The following is an 18,123-nucleotide window of genomic DNA, read 5'->3' as shown; positions in this document are numbered from 1 at the left end:
ATAAATTATGATTTTTATGCAAAAAAGGTTTTATACAGAATGTCTATTGAAAAGAATATTATGGCAGTTTTCTTAAAATATCTTTCCTAACTCTTAACTTTCTTAATGTAATGTAATTTGATCAATTAAAAGAATACATTTTTTGTTTTAAACTTCCAATTGATTGAAGAATTTGCATGGCATGGCGCCTTGCGGCTGTGTTTTTCCGACTAAGCCTAACAAAAAATAAGAGTAGCTGATTGCTCTACAAATAAGAACAGAAAGTGGCTCTTTTCCTCAAGTTTGTACCTTTTTGCACGTGGTAATAGGAGATGAGCGAATAATGCTCCGAACAGAAGTAAGCTTATCAAACGGGCGTTCAAGTAGCTGTACAAAGTACAAAAAAAAGGTTTCGAAAAATACCTTATTCACTTGCTTTACTCGTACTTGTTACTCGTACGTTGGAAAAAATTGAAACAACAGTTAATTTTAGATTCTTCCAACTTTCACTAGTTAGAACAATTGTATTCAAAAATTTGAGCAGAATAAAAGGTTAAAATTTTTTGAGACGGAGAAATATTTTGCCTAAACTTGCGCTCATTAAGTTCGAAACTTGATATATGAAAAAGATTATGTTTACTGGCTCCAAATTTAGGTTAATTTATGTTGTTTTCGAAAAAATTTTCTGTCTCTAAGGTCTATTTTTTGGACCATACCCACACACTAGATTAGAAAGTTAATTAAACTGATGTTTAAAAAACATAATTTTTATTTAGGAAAATTATTTGAAAGTTGTTGAATGCCAAAAAAAAACATTTTTTTGATGCGGAAAACGCAGTTTTTGCCGGAATTGACGCCAAAAACATGTTAAAGAACATTCCAAAAAACACAAATGATGACTGCAGCTCATCTTTGAGATCGCTCCAATTTCAGTGTTGAATTGATTTTTGTTAATTTTTAATGCAGAGGGCTCTGCAATAAATGCAAACTATCAGTTTCTATGAAAATTTACCTAGATTTTTTGTTAAAAACCGTGAGAAAAATTTGGATGACTCAACGGTGGGTTAATAAGATTTTGAGTTTTTCAATTCCGATTTTTTGTTTTTATTATAAACTTGATGAAAACTTCACTAAAGAGCAAATTTGCTTATAAGTATATGCTATTTGACCAAGTGTTCTACAAATTTTGACACTTCTACAATCAAAAACCTGCAAGAATAAAAAAAGTATCAACATTTTGTTCATTATCACCACTCAGTTTACTTGGAGTTCGTCCGATAAGCTAAGCAGAGCAAGTTTCATTTCAAAAAATTCAACAATTCCTTCTTGGACTATAATAGCTATTACCATCTCTGACCTGAAAGCGTCCTACCTTGGTAGAGTGGTCAGCTTCTTCAGAGCAATCTGCTGTTCATCTGGAGCATGCATCAGATACGGACAGAACATTCCATTTTTAGTTTGACAAACGTCCTTTTCCGAATGTGACAAGGCTGGTTTTGAACTTAAACTTTGGTCCAAATAATCGCTATTTGTCTCACGAGAACTTTCTGGAAGGTCAGAACTAAATGTGAAGTTGAGTAAAACTTGTTGCTGATCAATTTTTGAGCGATTTGATTTCAAAAATACTATGCGTGGAAATAATTTATCCATTTTTGCAGTTTTGCGGGTTTTTAACAGATCAAAGCTAATGAATATTCTAAGCTCAGCTTTTGTTAAACAAACCTATGGAAACAAATATTCTGAGCCCAGCTTTTTCTCAGCAGATTTAAGCTATAATTAATATTATAAGCTAACGATTGCTATTCATAAAAATTGATATTGACAAGAAGTGGTTTACATTTTACAAAATAGCTTGCTTAGAGAAGTTTATCGGATCTCTTTAACTATTGCCCCCTTTTGCAAAAGGAGAGAGATTTGATACTAGGTGCAAAATCGCATATGCTTAACTGTTGAATTATTTTATCATAAGAGTGGCAGTTTGTTTTACTAGATACCAGAGGGGGGAATGGTTAAAGAGATCCAATTTATCTTTATTTGATACCTCTCTGCTCGCCTTTGTGGAAAATTGATATATTTATATAATTCGATCCAGTCTGGGATTATTTCGAAAAAACATCGAATGAAGTTGTCAAATGGCGAACTGCTTCTTTCTCAAAAACGGTTTAAACAAGAAAGACAAAGATACGAAACATCGTTTAGAAAAAAATGGGGAGATTGATTAAAAAAAAACACATATTCGACAAAGTTACTATGTTCAGCAGAATTATCAAAAACTATGCAACTTATGATTCAAAATGAGTTGTAGATCAAGAGATTCTGAACAATTTCGTGATCATCTAAACTTGCATACACTTAACTGTGATTGGGGTTTATGACCGTATTTATTCCTATAAACCGAAAATGCCAGTCAATCAATGCAAGTGGGTTTATTCCTAATGACCGGGTTTATTATAAACCGAAAAAGCAAGCCAATCAATGCAAGACAATCAACCTGGGACCTGCAGAACCAAAAAATTTTTTCAGAAGTAATAATTTTTCTCCGAACACAAAAAGACTTGAACTTATTTACGAAAGACCAAATAAATAACAATAAATGATGCTTAATTCTACAATTTGCAGAGAATCAATAAAAAACTATCAGACCTCTCTAATCACTTAGCAGAGTGGTAAGGCGTTCACTATGAAAACGTCAGATCGTGTATTCGATCCCATGCCATGGCAATGATAGTGTGTGAGGACAAGCTCTCACTTGACCTCTAGCTTCAGGTCTACCACAGCCTGACCAAATTTGGCTGCAAAAGTGGTACCACGTAAAAGTTCTAGACGCTAAAAAAAACTGCCTTGAGGCGCAAAAAAACAGCTTCGCTGAGCAAAATAACACTGTCTGGAATGTAGGGAGATAATACAAATGGACTATCCTCGACAGGACTATTAAGGCCTACTGATAGCTCCTCTGCGATTTGCAGGAACTACAATAATCACAGTCGGTTCCTAGTAGTTCACCTCATTCCAGACCTGATTAATATGGTTTTGAAAATCTCCTTTTTGCGATTCATGGCCGTCTTTCTTGCGTCTAGAACTTTTGCAGCCGAAATCGATAAGACTGTGGTAGGCTTGAAGTTGCAGGTCAAGTTAGAGCTCGTCCTCAAAAACTGTTCTGGCCGTGGCAAAGGATCATTGACACTAAGTGTCTGCACAATGTAACAATCCAAAGAAAATTCTCCAACTTATTTCCCACACAGAAAAACATTGTGACTTTTCCCTGAAAAATTGCTGGTCATAAAAATTTTTCAGAGAGGGAATTGTATGAGTGACAATTTATGACGATAATACACGAAACTTGGAGTAGCTAGACATTTGCTGTTTCAATTTCAAATATAGATCAAAAACTTTTTCGTCCAGAAAAAGTATTCAATTTCTGGTTGAGCTGCTGCATTGAGTTATTTTTTTTGTGTTACTGCCAATCAGCAAAAGTTTGATTGGCAGTAACTCGACCAAAAAATACTATCGACGAAAAAATCAATAAGGAATTTATTTTGCGTCTGTTATTAAGAAATGAGCGGTTTGTTCAAAAGACTGCTTGTGAGTTGAGTTTATCTCCTGACCTTTCTCAAAATCTAGTCATTCTTTGAAAAAATAACATTTGTTTTGACTTATGATGTGTTCAGTATTGATGGATAAGCAGAAAAGACTCCTAGTAATATACTTTTTACAATTTCTCTGAGGTTTCAAGAGAAAACTGATTTTCAATTTAATTTTGTGGTCTAAATTTTAAAAAAACCTTGCACATCTGAATAATTTACTGTCTGTTTACGGTCTAATTTCATTGTTTGAATTTTGGAGTACTTGAAACTTGGGATGAATATTTGAAAATTGGGATAATTTTTGAAAAAAAAATTGAAAAAAAGTATTTCAATTTTTTTTGAAAGTTTCATCTATTTTTTCTAACGCGAACATTATTCCATTGACATTAATTGGCAGTCAAATTTTTCAGCGCTTCGGCGTGGCGTGATGAGAGCAGTCTTTTTTTTTATTTGCAGTTCAAACTCAAGCTCAAAGTTTGAAAACTCTAAGTCTCCCAGCGGGATGAAAGAAAAAATGAATTGTGATATTTGTTTTTGAATCGGTTTCGCTCTTCTTAAAGCGTATGAACAACTATGTTTGTCGGGAATGGATCAGAAGGGATGCAGGAATCAAGTGTTGTCAAATTCCATTCTGGTATCAAATTGTCAGCAGTGACCTAGAAGCTAACAGTTATAACTAGACATCTATCGATTTTTTTTCAATACTTTTTGAGTTTTTCTTGTTTGCACTATTCAAGAAAAGTCCAAACTATGCACAAAGTCCAAACTTAGCACAAAGTCACTATGCACAAAGTCCAAACTTAGCCCCAACTGATCAAAAAACTAATGAGAGTCACAATAAATTTAAACGGAAAATAAGCATATCAATTTTATTCAGCTACGGTTGTTTATGAGAGATCAGCCCTTGTAAATTCCAAAATCATGGAACATTTTTCTAGGTTAATAGGCGATTTGCGGTACAGCATCTTAACAAGATGGTCTGGTTACGTGGTTAATCCAAGAGAAGCTAAGATTAGTTTCAACAGGATTTCCAAAAAAATGGCGTATCACTGAAAAAGTTGACTGTCGTTGAACAGGCCTGAAGTAGTTTTTGGACTATAACACTTCTTTCAAGGAGAAAAAGAGTAAAAAATAATCATGTTTTTTGAAAAAATTTCCCCTAGACGCAAGGTTGAATACAAATTTTTAAAGTTCGTGTCAGCCAACAATTTAATGAAATATAACGTTGCTTGGGTCGAATGATTTCCTAGCATGAATAATTTGATCAGTCATTTTAAAAATAGCCGGCGTTCACTTCACATCGTAGCTGCTTGAAATTTTTTTTTAAAAACACATAAATCAAAACAAAAAAAAAACAGAATAAAAAATTACTTTAAAAAAAATATAACAAAATTTCGAATTTTTTTCAATTTTCACATATTATATTTCTATTTTTTTCATTTTTCAAGTGACACGGAAGTGCTACGAAGCTTTCATTTTTTTTTCGCTTACTGAACAAAGTTTTTTTTAGCTTAACAACAAATTTCATACAACAAACAAACAAACGCTCCACTAACAGTAGCTACCACCACTAAAAAAGAATGGGGTCAGAAATTTAATCAATGCCAATTTTTATGACAAAATAAGGACTTAGACTTTTGTAAAATTTGGGTTTTTTGCACCAATAACAAAAAAAAATTGCACCAATAACTAAAATTTTTTTTTGTATAACGCATTTCCATGAAAAAACTAAATGGAAAAAATTATATATTTTTTTCATGTAGCAGTGGCGGATGTCGTTTTTTTTGGACAGGGGTGTTTGGGTTTTCAATTTTTTTGCAAACATTGTTGATTTTTTTTAGGTGTTCCGTCCTTCTAAAATCACAATAAAGACCTTAAAAACCTTATCTGGACCAATTATTTTGTGGAGCAGGAAATCTGTTGAATTTTAATCTGTTGAAATTGCCTTTAATATCAGAAAATCAGCTATTTATACTAGACAGTAATCAAAATCTAATTGGTTCAAATCCGATCGATTTGCTGTAGAAACGATTTCAAAATAGATCCCTCAGCTCATTGTGACGACTATTTTGTTGCCTGATTTTACATGAGAAAAAACAATAAGAAAACAAAAACCATCCCGAGGACTAAGTTAGTCCTCACTTTTAGTGGTCAGAACCACAAAAAAAAATAAAACTTATTTTGAAAAGTTTAACAATCAAAAACGACAAAAATAAAATTAAAATTTACGTGTTGAAATATTGCTCCGTTCACACTCACTTTGTAAAAGCCAAGACAAGGCGACTGATTGTCCCTTTGATAATACGGGTACTTGGTCTTTATTTTGTCACTTAAGATGTGCACAGCTCTGCATCAGATCTGATCAGCCCTCTGTTTTATAGCTAGATCTGCTAAATAGCAGAACACTCCAGATCTTGTTTTGTTTCATAGGTACGGTTTAGCTATAGAAGTCATTATTTGGACTATTTGTTGTAATAATCACCAATCTTTTGGACAACACTCTTGAATTATCTCTCTTTTTTGATAATCTTTTACAATATGCATTGTTTTGCCTGAACAGCGATAACAGTTTTGTTTTGTTTTAAAGATTAAAACATTTGAATTAACAATAACAAGGAAAAGTTTAGTGCAACTGACCAAGTTTAGTGAAGCATAAAAAATTGAACTCCGTTAGTTAAAAAGCAGAAAACTAAACTCAGCTAAATCTGAGACCATTTTTTCTTGATATTGGTTTGATATTTATTCTGTAGTTTTATAAGTGATACTTTGTAGGAAAAAAAACACAAAAGATAGGTTTTTGTAGAATATTTCTTCAAACTTAAATGTATTTGGAGAGGAGCTTTGTATTGCGGCGTGTTTTTAGTGTTTTATTCTTTTTTGTTTCAATTTGTTCCATACAAAATAATCATCGAACAGGTTAGAGTGATATCGTTTATTAAATGTTTCTTAGTCGCATTTTGAATGAGCTGAGAAAAATTCGAAAATTTAGTTCATAACGTCGAGAAAAATCGATCTGAAATCTTTTAGCTTTTAGTCCAATTTCGAGCGAATAAAGGAGAGCGATCAGGATTTCAATTGCTCATATATGCTAACTTGAAGTCTCGAAAACTTAGTTTTAGCCAAAAACAGTTTTTTTGTATTTTTTTAGCGAAATTTCGGTAATCAAAAACTTCAAACTTCAAATTCCGCGAAGTTTTCATTTTTTGATTTTTATTAATGTTTTTTGTCTTTGTAGTCATTTTTCTGCAAAAACTGTTGTCCAAATTGTCTATTTGTTCCGACTTTTGTAACGAAATTAACGGAATATTTGTGCTCGGGGTGAGTTTTTCTTTCTTCAGACAAATTTTGACTTTTTAACTAGCCATTTTTGACGGAATTTTTTTTTATCATTCGAAAATTTTTGTTAACCTGAGCTTAAATTTGAAAAGATATTTGGCCTGTGATTATTTTTTGTGAAGTTATGGGGATTTAAAGATTTCCATTTTGACCAATTTGGGACAATTAACACGCGATATATATTTCGCGCTATTAACGCGTAAGCGAGATTTAATCCGTCTTATAAATCGTTCCAATTTGGCTGAAGGAAGCTTAAATGCCATAACTGATCTGTTAATAGGAGCAAAATCTATCACTTTGTACTTAATAAAACGAGATGTTTTCACAAAAAATCTCAAATTTAAAAAAAAAACTCAATTTTGTTTCGTTACATTTAAATTTTTTTAACTTATCACTGCTCCATAGACCCTAAAAGGCAGTCGGAACATTCAGTGCTTCGCCCTGATACGAGCAGTCTTGTTTACTTTGACTGTCGAATTTGTCTATGTTGTAGTTTATCATTCAGACCCTTTTATCACACCAGCATTTTCCAACATTTTTCAGGACTATAGTTGGAACATTCTGTGTTATTTTTTAATCCTTACTACTATCTTATTTTTTTTCCAACGCAGAAATTTAGGCTCAAGGTTCTCAGGCTCAATGCTTAGTGATAATAGTAAGAGTCTGGTTGTGAGTAACAGTTATAAAATAACGCTTTGAATGGGTCAGATATGTTTAAAATCCCCCTCAAGTTATAAACTTTTGATATTACATGTGTTTCTGGTTTGGTATTTTGTCATTTTCTTTGACAATTTTTCAGTGCGAATAAGAGTGCAATTGTCAATTTTAGACAGGTAAAAACGTGAAAATTTCTGAAGTGTCAATCGATGACAGGAAAAATTGAGGGTATACCCTCATCCATGTTTAGGCGTAAGTAATCGATTATAATTGATTATTATGATGATTTTTTGACAATTATAATTGATTATAATTACCAAAATTAGATGTTTAAAGGATTCATAATTGATTATAATTGTGAGATTTTCCAAGAGATTATAATCTCTTATAATCGTTTATAATTGATTATAGTTTTCACAGAAACCCCTTGAAATTAATTATAATCGATTGTAACCTCTTATTTTGCTGAACTTTTTTCAATTCAAAACTATGTTCGAATTATATTTTATGGGTTATAATTTTTTTGGCCAATAAAAAAATCTCTAAAAGAGAGATCTCTTGAGCACTTTGGCTCATGTGAACAGAAAGTTTCACCACGAAACCAAAGTTTCATAGAGATCCTTTCATATTAGTGGAAAGGTTCCCGCGGTAGAAGAAAATAAATCTTCCGAATCAATCATGAAACTAAATCAATTTGCTGATGTTTTGGTGGTTAAAAAGCTTAAAATATTTATCACAAAACAACTCTAATGGGTAAGAAAGAAAAAAACTTTATAAATTTGAATTGATTTGAAAACTTTAAAAACAGTGGATTACAATCAATTATAATCGATTATAATGGATTTTTGTGCAAAACTAGTGAATTAGAAATTTGAATAAAAATAAGGGATTATAATCAATTATAATTGATTATAATTGTATTGAAAAATAGACGATTAAATAATCGATAATAATCGATTATAATGGATTATAATTAATTATATTTTGATTCCAAAAAGAGAGATTATAATCGATTATTAATTGATTAAAATCGATTTTCCTCACTTCTATTAAGACTGGTGCTAAAATTGTAATATAATCTATTATTAAACTGGATGCGGGTATGAATGTTCATACCTTGCTAAACATTTCAGGAAGCAAATTAGTTTTGATTGCAAAAAATATCCAATAGTCAATTTTTGCAGTAAATAAAATCAGAAAACTCAATATTCAAGCTTAAAACAATCCGTGTCTGAAAAAACGCTAGATTGATTTAGACTACATCATTGTATGCCGATAAAAAACTAAACCGACTCGAAAACAGCCACAGTTTTTATTCAAATTGCAACGTTAAGTATGTATAATGATAGTTTGTTACAAGGAAGCCTCGATAGGGATATAAACTCTGTTGATTTACTTATAATGACATAAAAGAGCAAATGGCCGTTTAGCTAACACAAGACAAGTAACAAAAATTGTAAATTGTGTTTGAATGGAAAAAAGTCGAAAAAGTAGAATAGGAAAACAAGACAATAACACATTTAATAGGACATTTAAAACATTCAACAGGTCCTCTATAACATGATAAAAAATGATTTTGTGTATTTTTCAACTCGAAACTAGCAATGTTTCTGCCATCACAATCAACCACACCCACAATAACTGCCGGCAAGCTGTAACATAAGACAGGAAATAATTTCCTGAGGGAAGTGATCGCAAAAGAACACTTCCGATACAGTGAGCTCACACCTTCTTCTCAATCTAAATTCTTACTGTCTAATAACTCCTCCTTGCAGATAACAAAAAAAATTCAAAAACCAGCATATGAACAAAACTTTTTTGAGCAGAAATGATAAAAATGTTTCCACTCTTTTTGTTATCCTCCCACAGCTTTCCTTTTGATATCACCTTATGATTTATGAGGTAAAAAATAATAATCTAATATTACAACAGGAAGTTAGAAATACCAGAGATAAAGTGAAAACTCAATGCTTCTCCTATAAATAATTGCACGAGGAGCTTGGTTTCTGCATCTTGTAACTTGAAGAATATACTCTGCAACTTTTTCTGAATTTTTTGAAGTGTTCTTAACGCCTTTTTTTTTTACAAAAGGGATCAAACCAGAAACTAGAATCCTTACCCATCCATAGGGTACTCTTTGATACAATTTTTTGTATCTACTTTTAGTCGACCGATCCTAGAACTTTTCGAGAGGTCTATCCTCAAAATATCTTAGATCGGCCCTTAGAAAACACATTTTTATGATTATAAGCTCAAAACAGTTGAGATTCGTAGATCTAAAATTACACAAAAATTAACACTTTAGATCAATGAATTTATCAAATTTATAGCCCTGAAATTAAACTATTGGAGACCAAACCTTAAAAACGAGCTTTATTTCAAAAACTCTTTCCGTCACGGTTTGATCATCAAGATCAAGAAAACTTTATCGTTAAAACCGATAAATAAATGGTTGCCCCTAAAATAACTGAAGCAACTAAGGTGAAAGAATACGAAATAAAACTGTTTTGAGAGTGTTCTATAAAGTAGCAGGGAAAAATTCACTCCGAAGGAGCTTGCACGTTCAATGTCAGACGTAACGAAACAATTAGGTAATTAGAATTGAATGAACAAATCACAACACTTCCCTCACTGGCGAAAGTTTGAAGTAACTACTAATTGTAAGAAACTCCACAAATCTTTTTCTCTGGTGACCGTAAAAAGGAAATATGAAATCACAACAACCACAAGCATCAAAGTTTTTTTAAAGAAAATTAACAGGAGATTCGAAATCGCAAAAATTTGAACAAAATATCCCATGGAATGGTTAGAGATAATCAAGAGAAAAAGCTGAGGTGAGCTTGTTTTCCACTGTATTAATTTAAGTTTTCAGCGAGCTAGTGTATGATGAAATGTAAAGAGGATGATGAAATAGTAAATTTACTAATCAGTGTTTTTAAATGTTAGTAAATGTACTAATCAGTGTACTAAATTAAAGATAGGATGAAAATTTTGGTGCAATATTTTGATGAAATTTAGATATGGTCATCCTTTTCATTTTATTTGATGAATTTATCCGTTTGGATCATCAATTGACTTTCGGTATCGATTTCGATATCTATATCACTTCCAACGTCCTGTCTCGGTTCTAACGGAACTAGTAGCTCCTCCAGCACAGAGACTGAGCATAGCGAGGTGTTTGTTGGATCCTCCGTAGGCTTCTCTTGCATCCTAGAATTTGATTATGCAGTCTTTTATATGGTCTAATGTGTGCTGCCCTTTGGAAATTCAGAAACTGTCTCAATCGCTTCTACCACCAGAGTTTCTTGAGGCAAAGTAAGATGATTTGATTCAGTCTGGTAGTTCTCAGTTTCATTTTAGTCTACAGGTACTGGGTTTGTATATGAACCCTGAGGTCCGGAGGATATACAAGGCTTGCAAAGATCCTTACAGATTTAGGAGAACCGATATTCCTAAGGGGACGAGGGGTTTTAAAGTATGCACTTGGATGATCTCAATCGTAGTCGGCAAAGAAGTGTCTGGGTTGAAACCATCGGAGATGGTTAAGTTTTGAGCCCTGGTCTAAAATCCGAGTCCTAAATCATGATAGTAGTTGCCTAAGAGACTGGATTGGGTCTGGTACGATTGAGTTTGAGCAATTAGAGATTAATGGCTGCTGAGTCTAGTAAGTCGTCGCCGTCGCCTATGACTAATAATTCTGCCATAAAATAATTTTGTAATTGGAATGTTTTTTCCCTTTGTCTTTTTTGTAATTTTATACAAGTCATCTCTCTACCAACATATCTACATCGGAAATCACCAATTGTCCACTCACATTCACTCAAATCTGAAGTATAAAAAAGGTAATTAGAATAACTCAGCTTTCGCTAAGCAACCTGTTGGTGAAGTTTGTCCGGCACTATTGGTTTGAAATCGGGTTTCTTGATGCTTGGCGGTTTCTTGATTTTTGGATTGGGGTGCCCGTCTCGTTAATCTATGGGTTTTCGAGCCCTGTTGTTGAGAAGGATGGGATTACGGCCACTTTTGCTTGGCTTCTGTGTCCAATTCGCCTCCTTTGATGTAGGTATGCGTCTACTGAAAAGTTTTTGTTGAAAAAAGGTAAAGTGATGTTCCCCTTGAAAATTCAAGCTTTTTTGTCGGAGTTGAATAAGACAATGATATATTTTCTCGAAACTTTACTGTTTGCTAATTCATTGGTTGTTTCTGACATGGTAACCGTTTTGTCTCCATTTTCGCGATAATAAAGTTCTCTGTTTTTCTTGCCCTGCAGTTTTTGGTAAGCTTTGCCTTTTTTGATGGGCCTGACGGAGCGTAGCGCTTAAGAGATTGGCTTTTCCTGGCCTGTAAAGTGGAAGGTCTCACTCGCATCCTTTCTCCGAAGGTACCGTGTTCTTCTTTTCAATCAATTATTCCAACTATCCGTCCTGCACTCTATCGTTCGCTGTCCAATCTTTTGCTCTGGAGTTTGATAAAATCGATTTGCCTTGATCTAAACAGTGTTTTGTGTTGTTATCAACCAGTGTTTTCCAAAGTGTGTTCTGTTTTCTGTTGTTGTGTTATAGTGTAGAGTGCAGTTGGTTGTTGATTGAGTCATGCTTCTTAAATTCAAAATGATTTTTGATAATATGTCATTCAACGAGGGCTCAGGAAATTCAGAAGACATTGTGTGTAATTTTTTTGAATGTGTAAATTAGTTTTTCGAGCAATCAGTCGGATCGATGGTCGCCGACTGTACAAAACATGATGTTAACATTATTTGAGTCAAAGAACGTTTTGAACTCATAACTATCAAAGCAGGTAACGTGATCTCCTCAAATTTTTTCGAATATCATGTAGATGAAAGTAGTCTCGCAGGAATTGGACGACTCGTTTTGCCGTAGTACTCGAGATAAATTTCGTGGAAGAGTAATATGTGCTTCTCGTTGCCCCAGTTGATATCTAATTGACCGGCAAAATCCAAATCACTTTCTCTACTAGCTAAAGAAGGTAATGATCTAACGTCAGAAGAAACAAATAAGGGACTGTTTAGTTTTAGGATTTTCAATTTTGAAAGAAACTTGAACGCCTGAGGAATTAGGAGGATTAACTAAAATTTGACTATTTGCATGTATACTGTTTGCAATATAATAATTAATAACTTCCTCTGAATATCGTATTTCCTCATAAAGTTAACGAATATATATCTGATCCCTTCTTTTTCTCTGCTGGAGATATTACACTTCTTTGCCGTTTCACTAACGGCTCCCCAGAACTGTTCGAGACTTTCTCGTTCCTTTTGCCTCAACAACTTGTGGCGATGTTTGGTTTTCTGGTGAAGGCGAGGCTTGAGTAATCCCAAAATTCACGGAAATTATTCCTAAGAGCCTTTTGGTGAACTTTGAGGAAAAACTCTTTCCCTTCGTTTCCTAAGGCTAGGAATAACATGGACCTGAGTTTCTTATCAACTTCCTCCTGCCTGGTTCCGCCGAACATATTCACTTCGATCTTGATTATCGCATTTTTTTTTGTCTTTGTATCTACGTTTTTCTTCCAGGTTTTTTGCCCGTCTTGCTGCTTTGTCCTGGTTTTTTTGACATCCGGGTCTTTTTTGATCATTGATTGAGTCGCAATTTTCCGATCCGTAGGACTAATAAGGGTATCGATGTCAATGTTCTCTTCGGCTATTAATGCCGATTGGAACATGTCATTCTAATCTTTCATGGGATAGGGGGTCGATTGCATAATTTTGCCAGAATGCAGGTACTCACCTCACGCCAGATTCGTTAGTTCAATGCGCCTTGCTATAATGTTAAAATGGTATGCCCCTACAGATCCAACTAATTTACTCCATGATTGAACTCCATGATTCAACATGGAGTGTGTATGTTGACGGTCAGACGTAACCAAACAATTAGGTCATTAGAATTAAATGAGCAAAACATAACACCGATTTATGCCAAATGGCGATAGACAATTGTTGGCCTACAGACGGAGAGGCAGCAATTGTCTAACTGAATACGAATTAGACTACCCGGTAAGAGTTGAGTCGATCGAAGGTCGCCGCTGTAACATATTTAAAAGAGTGTAAAAAGAATGAAAGCAAGCGTTTTTTGGGAAATGTAATTTAAGACTGGCCTCATCTTCGACAACCCATATCTGATTAGTTTGGACGACTATAAATGTGACGGCAATTAAAAGCGCTACGCAATGTGCATGTAAATGAAGTTGATCGATGAAAAAAACAGAGAGGGATGAAAGAATACACTTTTGAATATTTTCTGACTTCATTCTTAACCCAAAAGCTAAAAAATTGAAATTTAGACAAACATCCAAAAAAGGTATTGTTATTTCGCCAATTATCGGAAAAAAACCACAACTATTTTGAGGATTCTTAAAAACAAACTACCTAAATAACAAAATCTTGTTTAAATAAGCTAAACTTTAGCCATAATGGTAAATAAAGGTGTTTGGGCATCAGAGTTTCCTGAGACCTCGAAAAAGAATTTTCAAAAGAGCCCAAACATAAATTGGGAAAAAATCAGGAAGCATAATATACTGGCCTATCTGACTTTTTCGGTAATCAGACTTTCAATGAAACATCATGTTCTCAGTAATAAACAATTCGGATTTAGATAAAAAGACGCAAATGATGCAATTGTCTATACAGCAGATTTTTAAAAATAAACTCATAGAAGGCTGCTAGACTGCTTTCCGGTCTCAATAAAAACTTGGACAAAACTTATAGCAGATAAGTTGGTATATAATGCAAGACGATTTTTAATAAAAATCTGCTCACAAAAGGAAATTCGGAGGCTATTTCGATTGAAACAAAAACATCGTGAGAAGAAACAATTCAGTGCAACTCATAATTTATTTCAAATTTTTTTGATTTTAATGTAAAGTTTCCTTTGAAAGAAAAAAAATCCCATTAGCTGTTATTCATATTCTTTGGTTTCCTTTTAAGACATCTAATTATCATTAGTTTAGAAGTGATCAATATCAAACTCGGGACACGAAGCTATCATTCTAGTTCACAATTTTGCAATTTGGGTGCTATGTTTTTCTACGAAGTCGAAGTTTTTTGCAAAAAATCATCTGAAACACATTTTGAAGAGACAGCTCATCACCCAAGTAATTTTACATGAAGGGGGAATGAAATTATTCATCAATGATTCAAAAACTTGAAAAGTTTTTATCAGACTTATTTAATTGAAAATAAAAGCACTGACTACCGTGCAAACATCTAAAAGACCCAAAAGTGTTGCAAGCATCCAAAAACAGCTTTACTAGAGCAAAACTTAACATTTCTAAAAAAAAAATGAAAAATCTAATTTCTACTGTTCGATTATGAGATTCTGCATTAGCCAAACTAACAATTGCCGCCGCAGTCGGCTCAACGCATAGCGCGCCCACACTCCCACCACACCAACTTTAAACGGATATTCGACTCTATTGGAATCAACTTATTGAACAATGTCTTGTGTTTGAATTTTTTGGCATCTTATTATTAAATGATTGTTGTGTATTTTCGGATGTTTGACATAGCGGATATTTGACATATCGGATCTTTGCCCCAAGAGCACAACTAGAATTTGTGGTGCAATAGGATGCTGGCCTTAATGCTTTGTGCAAAAACTAGATAGAAAATTATTAAAAACATAATGGTTGGATGGGTTAAGGCTGACAAAAAAAAACGCTAAGAAAGATGGTTTTGTAAAAAAAACTTTGCAAATCTTTCATTTTCAAAAAATCTACCTAGTAAAATTGTTAATATAATTTTATATATCTTTTTCAGTAAAATAGTATGCTTTTTCCAGCAAAAAAAAAATTGTGGTTTTATTTAAAAAACAAGGATAGCCTAATACTAAGCAAGTAGCAGAGAAATTGCCTACCATAGTCTTTAAAAAAAGAAGCTTTTTTACGCTTAATGTAGTTTTTGCGGGATCTGAACAAAAAATTTAGGACTTCAGTCTATTCGGCAGTCTTGGCAACCTAAGCTAATTAAACAAACATTTTTTGTAGAAAGTTGATAGAAAAGCAAAAAAAGAAACAAAACAATTGCAGTGTTTTTGAACTTTTGAAGATTTTGATTTCAAAAATGCGCTACAAAACTCAACTAAAATAAACTTGCTTGATTAAAGACAAAGTTTTATTGGCTTAATATCAGCTATCTAAAGCTATCAAAGACAGATATTGTAAAGCTTCTCGTTCGCTTTATTCGCTCAAAATGAGACAAAAAATAAAAAAATTTAAACCTACACTGGGACAACGATTGATATGGTTATGAAACTATGAGTGCGAGAAAAAAAATAGAGAATACTAAAAGACACCCGGATACAAAATTCGATCCCATTTTTCAAATGGCCGGAACAAAAATATTAAGGACAGAGCATCTTTTTTCAAAACGCACATGTAAAAGATACTATTTGTCATCAGCTTTTTAAGACCAAACTAGCTTTACCTTGAAATACATTATTAAAAAGTAAATATTTTTAACAACTTATGTGACAACTGCTTGAAACCAATTTAATCAATGCTATTTTAAAAGCTAATTATGTTAATTTTTCCATGGTACTTTATTACTACTCGCAAACAAGATAGAACCTGATGATTATAAAGTACAGCAAAAATCTATTGGAAAAAACTTTAAACAGGTTTTTTTCCAAACTATTTTTTCATAAGAACATTTGAAAATGTAAAACAGGAAAAAATGCCGAAAATAAAAAAAGAGGAAAAAAGTCCGGAATGTAGTTTTCTATTTTGATATTCCTTGTTGCAGGCATTTCGTTCTAAGACCTTAAGTTTTCGTAGATTTGAAGCTACCGCGCGGACAAGCTTGAGAATAAAAAATGACTTGAACTGATTTTTTTTTACAATTAATAAACTCTATATCAATCGAGCTACAATGGCCCATTTAATTACTTAAAGTCAATTTAGAATGGATTAAATAGAATTTTACGATTTAAAAACAATCATTTTTGCCTGAAAATGGTATGAAAACAGATTTAAAGAGATTTTTGCAGGATATTCAAGAAAATCTCATTTCATAGTTACAGGAGCAAGAGTCACTCGAGGAAAATTGTTTGCCGCAAACTATTAGTTTAAGGAACTCCCTTTCAAATTGTGCAATCCTAAGGGTTCCCGCGGTATTGAAAAGTTAGACTATGCAAATTTTCTTAACCGTCAATTCATTATCAACTTTCTCGGATCAATGTTGTTGGTCAAATTAGAAAAAAAGTCTTTTTTGGTGCAAAAAAATTATAAATTTGTCATAATCTTGTTTGTTTATTTTCAAGCCAAACACGAAAACGGAAAATCAATTGAAAAATTTACGGTAAATTTTTTTTTCTATTTTTCTAGTTGTTTGATAGTCTAGAAAATCTGAAAATAATCTTTATGAAATCTGTATAAAATGAACAGACAGAAAATGGATAAAACTCAATTTAATTCGATTCAAACTGATTTAAGCCAATTTTATTGAAATAAAGTACGCACGAAATGAATATCAAATAATTTGCTAGAAAGTGGCATTTTAAATTAGATTAGAATTGAATTTTGAAGCTACAGTTTTGAATTAAAATAAATCGATTTTAAATTTTAAATTTGGTTAGGTCTGTGTTACAGTATCTTTTTAAAATTGGTTGCAATCCATTTTTTGCTAGTATTGGCTTCGTTTTGTCATATGAGATAGCAAAAATTGTACTTGTAAAATATTCAACTTTTAAGGAAATCTTACCGTTGTTTTTTCACTCTTGGCAAAGTGTCCGAGTATGTAACTTGTTTCTTTTTGTTCATTGCAAAATATTAAAGTGTTGAAATTCAGTGGAGTAATTTTAAATTATTCTTTAGATTGAATGAAATTTTGATTTTTTTTCTAGCTGAATGACGCCCATTTCAAACGCATCCGTAACTGTAGACAGAATTGTGCTTCTTAACTTCCCGTGGTCTTAATTGAGTTGCGTCAAAAATGAAAACGGAGTCGACATTTAATGAGACGAGGTACTGTGTTTATTGCTGCAAACTCCATTCAATTTTCTTTTCGTACTCTCCCCAAGTAGCATAAAACCACTTGACTCAGGACCATAAACCCGGCAGATACGGAAGGTAATTCCAGATCAAGTTGAAAGTCCAATACCCCAAGTCTTTAATTTTGGGATGCCCTCTTGAATAAAACGCAATATAAATACTACTTGAGTATAGCCTTTAGGAGAGGAAGGTTAAACAAATTGGGGGTATATATTGTATATGTTGAAGTAAAAGTATAGGTAAGAGAAAAAATAAAAATTGGGATTAAGATAGACACTAACGCACTGATGGTATGCCGATTAGCCCGTGTTGGTGAAGGGTTAAAACGGTTGGGCAAATGATAAATTGGTACGCGCCAAGATGGTAAGTTTCCTTAGTGGGATAATAGTTCGTTTCATCTTCATTTCCGACAGAACAATTGCTGATTGACAGATGAGTTTACTGTCACAATTTTATGTAACTCAGTTTTCTTCTTCTCTTAGACTCAGTGTCTTTTTTCCTCATTTCGGTCTTTTTGATCAAAAATATGGCAAAAGAGGTACCATTAAGAATGGTCGAGCGA

The 18,123-nt window shown here is 33.0% G+C and overlaps 2 protein-coding genes across 10 annotated transcripts in view; one reads left to right on the top strand and one right to left on the bottom strand.

Moving 5' to 3' along the window:
• The window catches only part of LOC134850907 (torsin-like protein), a 442,884-nt gene that overhangs the window by 270,980 nt on the left and 153,781 nt on the right, over nt 1–18,123 (top strand). The gene's annotated exons all lie outside the window — the stretch shown is intronic.
• Nucleotides 1–18,123, bottom strand: part of LOC134850905 (dystrobrevin beta-like) — a 126,497-nt gene that overhangs the window by 65,965 nt on the left and 42,409 nt on the right. The window contains exon 1 of one of the 7 annotated variants that reach the window (XM_063866694.1): nt 17,272–17,337. The exons of the other annotated variants lie outside the window; for them this stretch is intronic. Coding sequence (XP_063722764.1) covers nt 17,272–17,330 — 59 coding nt within the window. The 5' untranslated portion in view covers nt 17,331–17,337. Of the gene's footprint in view, nt 1–17,271; nt 17,338–18,123 lie in introns of those variants that run through there. 7 annotated transcript variants of the gene reach the window in all.

Source organism: Symsagittifera roscoffensis, chromosome 7 (genome assembly GCF_963678635.1).
Source record: "Symsagittifera roscoffensis chromosome 7, txSymRosc1.1, whole genome shotgun sequence".
Taxonomy (NCBI): Eukaryota; Metazoa; Xenacoelomorpha; order Acoela; family Convolutidae; genus Symsagittifera; species Symsagittifera roscoffensis.
Note: the sequence above shows the minus strand (reverse complement) of the source record. Positions and strands in the feature narration are given on the sequence as shown.